General features: G+C 39.3%; 1 protein-coding gene across 1 annotated transcript in view; it reads left to right on the top strand.

Moving 5' to 3' along the window:
* LOC103809867 (double-stranded RNA-binding protein Staufen homolog 2-like) overlaps positions 1-8,707 on the top strand; it is a gene marked incomplete at its 3' end in the record, with an annotated part of 37,964 nt that overhangs the window by 7,420 nt on the left and 21,837 nt on the right. The window contains exon 4 of the mRNA XM_009082772.1: positions 1,472-1,607. Coding sequence (XP_009081020.1) covers positions 1,472-1,607 — 136 coding nt within the window. The remainder of the gene's footprint in view (positions 1-1,471; positions 1,608-8,707) is intronic.

The following is an 8,707-nucleotide window of genomic DNA, read 5'->3' as shown; positions in this document are numbered from 1 at the left end:
CTTTCCCCCCCACTTTTCTCCTTTTCTCTCTTCCCTTTTTATTTCCCTCTGCCACTCCCCCCTTTTAAAAAAGTATTCTTCAGCCACTTTCTTAAAATGGAGTAATTTTGCAGTTAATCTTCTGTATGTTGGAAAAAACCCAGGAATAAGTTTCCCTTAGAACTTGTGAGTATTATCCTGAGCATTAGCCATTAAGGTTTGTTTGAGAGGGGTGTGCTAGTATTCTCCTGCTCCTTTGGAGATCAGTATTTTGCTTCTCCAGAACCAGGACACTGGTTTTGCCCTGTGTCCTTCGCAGTCACTGTCGCTTTGGCTGTTTAGAAAGCAGTAGGCTCAGACCTCTGTAAAAAGGGGTCCTAGGTTTAATTTTTGACATTGCAGAGTATTACTCAGCTTCTAGAGATTTTTGGCTTTAAGCATATTCTTAAAGGGAAAGTCTGATAACAAGAGAAATAGGCTTTAAAAGAATTCACTAAAATAATATCACTTAACACTGGTATTTTGCTCCAAGAAAGGTGCATTGTATATGCACAGGTATCTTCTCATCAAAATGACATTTTTCATTTTTATTATCAAGTTGAATTCATAGTTATTTCTTGCTCTGGAAAATATAAAAATTGTTGATGAGAGAAGTTTTTGCGTAAGTATTGCATAAACCCTTTCATCATTTGGCATAGAAAACCTCAACGGCAGACTGGAAAATTAATCACAGCTGTTCTTTTGAACCCCTTAGGAAAATATTTTGAGAAAATGTTAGCTGAACATTTGAAAAAAAAATAAATCAGAATGTGGCTTGTTATTTGGCATTTTGGAGACTATGCAAGTAGGCAAGTGCTGGCTGCTTTCTCTTTTTGTATTCTACCAGTAGATGGCTGTAGTTGCCCTGATTTCCAGTAGCTGTCTTTTCAGTCTGTTAGATCATGCCTATTAGATAGTTTTTAAGTTAGTATTAAGTTTTCAAGTCTTGCAAATCATTTTTTTCCAACTTGTAAGATTCCTGAATGTCTGCAGTAATTCCTGTTACTTCATTCTTGTTTCAGTGCTTCTTTGCTCTATTTGTGGTTTTATTTAGTGGTAGTCAGCAGAAAGAGACATTATTGATAAAAGTGTCTTTATAGTGTTTGGAGTTTTTTCAGAAAATGTCATAATGTATTATAAGTACTGGGAAAGTTGAATATCCAGTTTGATTGTCACATAACTTTCTCATTCATATGTGAAAATTAACCCACTGAAACTGCCAAGAGAAAGCAGTGAGATAAATATTTAAATGTTGTCATTCCTTGTGATTGAGTTGGCATCTATATTCCTGTCTTTTAGAGAAGCTGAAATGTCTTCTTAGTTGCTTCTTTTCTTAATTTAAGTGTTTTTAAAAAAAGGTCACATAGCTCTCTCTTTGCTGATTATCTCAGTCCTGCTTGTGTGTTTTGCAGTGTTTCTGGTGTAAGTGCCTCACATCATTTGTTTTTTGCAGGCAGTATAACTCCGACTGTGGAGCTGAATGGTCTGGCGATGAAGAGGGGAGAGCCTGCCATCTACAGGCCGTTAGATCCAAAGCCTATTCCCAATTACAGAGCAAATTACAATTTCCGGGGCATGTACAATCAGAGGTTTGTGCTTTTTCTGTTATTTGATTTCCTTTTTTTTTGTTTTTTTAAAATATTTTTCATGAGCTTCCTAGTTTATTTCAGGGTAAAATAGGAAAAAGATTTTTGCTAAAGGGCAGTTTCTGCAGTCTTATTTAGAAACGTGAATAATTACCTCCTTAAAGCAGACAGGTGCCCTAAGCATGTCACTAGGAGTAAAGGCATGTAAAACCACTACTTTTGCTTTTTCAGTGTGCATACAGGAGTTACATTCTGCAGCCATGGCAGTGAGGAGGAAGAGCATGAGGAGGGAGAGAGGTTTTGTCATGTGATTAGAATCTGATTAGAATTTGGATATACAATTACCAGGGCTGCATTTTGAAGATTTGGCTTGAAACCATTCTCAGATTTCTTCTTTATTGACCATTCTTCCTGGTCAACTATCTCAGTTTCTTAATCCTCAGTATTTAGTTAGGAAAAATCCTCTATTTCACAGTTTAGAAACCTATATCTAGAGCCATATTAATTTGCAGTCCCAAGAACTTCTTTCTTGGAGCTAGAGGGTTTTTTCACGTTTTTCCTTGTTTTTCCACAGAGGAGTTTTATTAGATCAGGTCTTTTGGAGCTTCAAAAGTAAGACCAAGTGTGGTCTGTAAAATAAGAAAAAAACAAAACAAGACAGGTCAGGAAGTTCTAATAGCATTTTTATCAGTGAAAAATGTTGCCTTTCTTATAAAGCTTTGCTTAATGGATTTTCTGTTCATGTTTTTGCATCTCATAGTTATCAAAAAGAATTATGTAATGAACTCTGAAGAAGTTAAACTTCAAAATTTCTCTTTTATTAGAAACTGAATTTACAGCAATGTTTAAAAAATTAGGAGTTTAAAATGAAAAAGCATTATTTCAGATTCATCTAAGGAAAATATTTCAGTTACCTTAATTCTGTTTTACTTTTCTCTGTATTTTTAAATCATGATACCTTTAGGTGTAGCATTTTAACATTTCATTCCGGATTGGGGTTTTTCTTGTTGTTGTTGTTTGGCTCTTTTGTTTGTTTGGGTTTTTTAATAGCAGGAATACCTAGAACTGTAGAAGAAGAAAAAAACAACCCAGAAATAACCTGGAAGAAAATTCTTTCATTACTTTACAGATCAATACCTGATTCTTGTATTACTTGTGTTATATTTCTAATCACTGCTGACCTGAGTCTCTGCTTACATACGTCATGGTTTAAAAATCTAATTATGGTGCTTGAAATGAGTTTTCTTAATATTTAGAAATCCTACATTTATTTGAATTGCTTTTATAGTGAGATTAGTTTGACTAACAGATAAAAAGGTTAGACTGGAAAAAATGCAAGCTAGTAAAAGATATAAAATGGGAAATTCTGGAATCTGAACTTAGTTACAGAAAGATATTTGTGGAAGCAGAACCTCAAAACACTCAACAGCTGCTAACTTTTAATATTTTATTTCTTTTCATAGGAAATTATTAGTATGTCTAGTTCCATCTATAAGTTTGCTTCTTTGGGAGCTTTCTTTCATGAGAGCCACTATTCCATGTTAGGGTAAAATGATACATACACTGTTTTTCTGGGCACATTAGGTAGCTAAGGGCATTTGATTTTTCTGATTGCAAAAGGAACAGGCAGGGTGGGACAGAAGGTCGGAATCTGTGCTTGCCTGCTTCATTGTGATTATTTGAGTGCAGTTGCATATGCAGGATGGCTGATGATGCTGTGGCTAGTAATTTGATAAATAACTCAAACTAAGTAGTACAAAAGTGGGCATACCTGTCTGTCTGCATAGACATGTACCTCCTGTCCATCCAGCAGCTCACACACGAGTACCAGAGGAAAGAGGAAAGAGAAGAATGATGCTGTATAGTACTGTTTGGGGACTATCCTGTGTTGGAAATAAATAATTGTTCTTCACCTTGTTTTGCTTTGGGAGGTGCTGGCCCATTATGACTTCAGTAAGAAAGGCCCTTCGGCTCTGTAAGGCATCATTTGAAATGCTATTTATTAGAGCTGCCAGTGTAGGAAGAGAATAGTGCAGATAATTTCCTTCCTCTTCAGATGTTGGGAGCTCTGAGCAGTGTAGCATCAAACAGGACCATGCCCCATGTACAGTGTGAGTCGCAGACCTCAGCCACAGCAGATTCTCCCCTTCTTGCTCATTTGCACTCTTACAGGGTTTTCTTACAAGGAGACAACTCTGTCATTGCTATAGTCAGGAATGATGGTCACGTGAGAACTTCTTGCTGTGCTGTTAGATAAAGGCAAGGCCATGCAGATGATACCTGCGGGCAGCTCCCCCTCTTGCAGCAAGTGTGTCATGTGGCTGAGGGATTTGTGCAGCACAGCCCTGTCCTATGATCCACGCTGGGCACTGACCTGCAGCACGGTGCAGCCCATGTGGCTCAGGCTGGCTGCATGAGTGCCACCGGCTCCTCCATGGGCAGGAACCTGCATCTCTCCCAGTCAGCATTGCTGTGCATCTCCTACTGACCCTCACCAGCGGGAAGTCTGGAGACAGATTCTGGATCAGTTACAATATTGAGCAGAGTCCCAATATGAAGCACAGCTGTAGCACTGTATTATGGTCCTGTGGTATAATGTGTTGCATCTATTATCTTCTACTGCTATGTTGTGTTTAGGAGTAGTTTGCTGATTTTTGGAAGTTGGGTAGTAGAATAGAAGTGTTGTTGGAGTTCCCAAGTAAATGCAGACCATATAGACTGTTAAAAAAAAAAAGAATTGAAAATTAATGTAGGCAACATGATGTAAGAAATACTTTTCATTTTCATCGGTTTCTGACTGTAGATTATTATGTGTTATTAAAACAAATGAAAAATATGTTAAGGAAGTTGGAAGCTTTGTCTTTTATACTGTGTCTAAATTCTCTTTACTGATCTCTGTTTAAAAAAAAAAGTTCTTTTCAAATAGGTGAAGATACAGTTAAGACTAGGAGACTGCATTAGGGAACTTCAATTCTGGCAAGACGAATGGCCTGAGGAAAAAAATAAAAGTATTACGTTCATCCCAGGGCATATCTTTAGACCAGTTACATCTAGTGTTTCAGGTGGCACAATAGATCCTTTTCAGTATCTCATGGAAATGTGATCTAAGAGCTGCTATTTGTATGCAAAGCTGACATCTAGATTCCATGTCAGGCTAAGATAATTTATGTCGAAGTGGCAGTGATTCCTCCTCCTTCATTTGTACCCAGCCTTTGTGTCCCTGAAAATTTTATGGCTCCTAGACTAGGAGCTGAGCTGCTCAGAAATTAATCTGTTTTCAGAGGGAAGAAGAAAAAAAGAAGTTTACTTACAAATGTACTTAGACACCTCCTCACCTCGTCATACGTGAGCTTGTGCCCTCGCCAGAGCAGGGGGCACGTGTGTTTGGAAGTTAAGGGCAGCTTAGGTTGATTTGGGCATGAGAAGGATGCATGCAGTAGAACATATTTATATGGGCAGTGTGTTACACAGAGGGTGTTCAAACAGGTTTAATAATAAGGTGCAAAGATCCATTTGCAATGCCTGCAGCTGGTGGGGTAAATTGATACTGACGCTGAAAGTAACTTTCATGGAAAAAGGAAAGGAAACGAGTGAGAAACTAAAAAGCTAAAGAAGAAAGTTTTCCTGGTGGCCAGCTTGGAAGGCAAATGGTGATATCTCCCAAATGAGCATCCTTCTCTGGATGTTCTTTCCAATGTTCTTTCCCCATAGCAGTTCTGTGGTTTTCATCGGGACATGCTCAGACAACCTGTTGCTTGTTCCTGCTTACAGTGCTGGTAGTGCTGCATCAGGGCAGGTGTTGAACTCTAGCTGCTTATTGAGCTTTGTGCACACGTTATTGGGCTCTGTATTGTACACCAAAGGCTACTGCCAAGGGATAGGAAAAGGGCAGATGAGAGAAGGGCTACACTGCAGTATAGTACAACCTGTTGACATATTAGTATTTGCAGGAGAAGGGCCTTGAGAATAACAGCATGGAGAGAACAGCAGAGGAAAAGTACAGCTAGGAAATATTTGGAAAATGCTGGCCAGACCACTTAGGTGAAGGGTTACAGAGCTGCAAGTGGAAGGCTGGACTTAGCCTGTCAGGAAGTAAGGCAGCTAAGGCAGCGTGTAACACAAGGTAAGGTTATAGCCTTCTAAGTCTCTTCCTGTGCTAAGTTAGGAAGTGCAGGGCAAGTTTGCTCCCCTCTTAGGGGCAGCTAAGTAGGTAAAATACAATCCAGCTTGGAACTGGATGAGGTGTGGATGTTTGAACCTGACTCGTCACTCAAGTTAGTGAATGCAGTACTTGCTAACTTGTTAACAGCATTGGGCCACTGGCATTACACTGCATCTCAACACAGTCTGTGTGTGTGATGCTGGACTGAATCGTGTGAAGTTATCAGCCTAGGTCTCTGGTAGTTCAGATATTTGTACGCTGCCGTTCATTTCACAGTGTAGATAAGAACATCAAACTTTTATCTCACTCTGATGAGACAGTTTAGGAGTCCTCGCTGGATTTCTTTATTGAAGAAAAATCCATGCAAGTTTGGTAGGAGGAAGTTTGATGGCCTCTAATAAGGCAGAGCTTTTAAAAAAGCTGTGAACCTCAAACCCAGCCATGTTAGACAACTTCTCATTTAACAAAGAGGTTTCTATATTCCTAACAGAGTTTATAATAGAGGAAAATATGGTTTTGGCACTCAAAATTTACCAGTTATATACTACCAATTTAAAGCCTAACAAGTTGGCATTCCAGGCAATTTTGCAACAAAGGCATGTGAAGACCTTTCATTTCAAACACCATACATTACAGAAAAGCTAAAAATGGTGACAGTTGCATTTTGTATGGCTTATTTTATCTAAGAGCTTTACAAAACTGACTCTGGGAAAGGAGGTGCTGATGCTTTCAAGGATGGCTTGCTAACTGATTTAGCTTGCGTGTTTGTCAGCACACCATTTGGCTCAGTCCGGTAGAACTGGCACGCTACTCAGCAGAGGCCAAGCCTTGAAATGGCAGGTCAGGCTTGAGAAATATTGGCAGAGCTGAGAACAAAACATGTGCATACTCTCATATCTGTAGCCAATGCTAGAACCCCTACTCCCTCGCCTCTCTGAGCTGCAGTTGGCTTAGATAATATAAAAAAAGTTAGAAACATGGTTGTTTAAATTAAAGCAATTAAACAGTAAAATAAGGAATTGATTCTGACTACAGGATCGTCTAGCTTGCCATGTCACCATTCAGTGTTGCTTTGTTTTACTGTAACTTAGTTTTTCCTTCAATTAGAATTGAAGAGAGTCATTCCTGCAGTTTAATTGTCCTGCAGTATTTTCAATTATAGAATGTCTGTTAAGTGACAAAACAAATTATAACTTACAGACTTACCTAAACTATGTGTTTTCAGCCAAGAAATAAAACCACTAGAAACTGAACAACAGCTTTTGATGTTTTAGAATGGAAAGTACTGTTAAAGAGATCATAAAACTCAACCCTTGTGTTTTGGGAGAATTCAGAAGTTATTTGCTTATTACATAAAATTCCTTAAAATGTGTCTCACCACAATCTAGAGAGCTTGAAAAACCCTTATTAAAAAAAAAAGCTTTCAAAATTAAAACCACTTGTGAAGTATAGGAACAAAGAAAGTACAAAACAATGACAAGCTAAAGAACGGAAATAAAGCAATTAAAGCAGTTTCTTGCTTGGTTTTGAGGAATTTGGATGGTGTGATAGTTCTGTAAGCATGTCACGCAAAGTGGTGGTGTCCCTAGGATAAACTACAGCTTCTGTGCACTTGGACAGTTTCTGCTGCACTGAGCCTTCATCTTGTATATGGTTGCTTCGTCCTGCATCTTTGTTGTATACTACATACTAAGGAGAAGACTGACACCTTTCTCCTTAGTACATGGGGGAGAGTAGACAGACCATTGCTCCTTTTCTCTTTTTTTCACAGCCCTGTCATTCTGAGCACATTTTTCTTTGCTATTAGTGAATGCTTCTTTACAGTGCTGTTTGCAAGATCAAACTCAGAAAAATAAAGCTGCAGCATATTCTTGCATCTTCTGGAGCCACAGAGCTATGCTGCCTGCCCCCAAAGCACAGGACATCACCCTGCCTGGGCATGTGGTTCCTATCCGCTGGGTAGGTAGCTCCCCTGCTGGGTACTCAGTTGCTGCATGGAACTGTTTGCTTAGACTTAGTTGCTCCTGAAATTATGTATATCAGCCGCATGGAGCAGTGCCTCCATACTGAACAAGTGCTTTAAAAATGAGGGATAGTAAAAGAAAGTTTGAGGGCTGGTCTTTGGCCAACTACAAAGTCTGAAATTCTCCTGGCCTTTAGATGTTCTTCTGTTCTGCCTGAGCACCCGTTTGCTTTCTAGCAGAAGACCCCTCTCTGCATGGAGAGTCTCATCTTGTAAAGCACAAATAGTCCAGTGCATAATGTAAAGGGTTGTTGGATCTGAAACACTTTGATCTAGTACTTATTAGATTGGCCTGTAGTCTGGAAAAGGTTAAGTTCAAGTTACTCTGAGGAGTCTTTGCATGACTCTAGGCACGTGATTAGTTTATTATCTGTTGCTGAATTCCAGTTATTGAGGCTTTCTGTGGAGGCTTACTGCAACAGAGGAGGATTTTATGCACAGTTGTATATAAAGCAACTTTTTTTCCCAAGCATATATACTGTGGTAGATATGAGGACACTGTTGCCTAAACATAGGACTCTAGTGCCACTTGAGACCTTGTAGGGTGTTTGAGATATCCACATGGGACCAGTGGATTTCGCAGAAGACCTAGAGGAAACCTTTACTAGGGTGGCTGCTGAAGGTCAGACAAGATACCCTAGAGCATTTCAAATGGCCCGGCATAGCTAAGTTTAGCCAGTTGAAGGAATCCCTAAAAGCAATGTTCAGTCATCATACCATTTCATGTAATCCACCAGGACTTCAGCTATTTGTGGGAAACTTGTGCTTTTCATGGATCAGTCCTGTGTCACATCATGTGACATCTTGTGTCTTAGGTACACAAATGCATCTCAAATGGTGCTCTGTGCTTGTCTTTAGGCAGCTGGATGCAGTTCTTTACAGTGCTGGTGGGACTCAGATCCAAGCTCTGATACCTCT

The sequence above is a fragment of the Acanthisitta chloris genome, unplaced genomic scaffold (assembly GCF_000695815.1).
Source record: "Acanthisitta chloris isolate BGI_N310 unplaced genomic scaffold, ASM69581v1 scaffold14050, whole genome shotgun sequence".
Lineage (NCBI taxonomy): Eukaryota > Metazoa > Chordata > Aves > Passeriformes > Acanthisittidae > Acanthisitta > Acanthisitta chloris.
The sequence above is the reverse complement of the archived record's forward strand: the minus strand, read 5'-3'. Positions and strand labels throughout refer to the sequence as shown.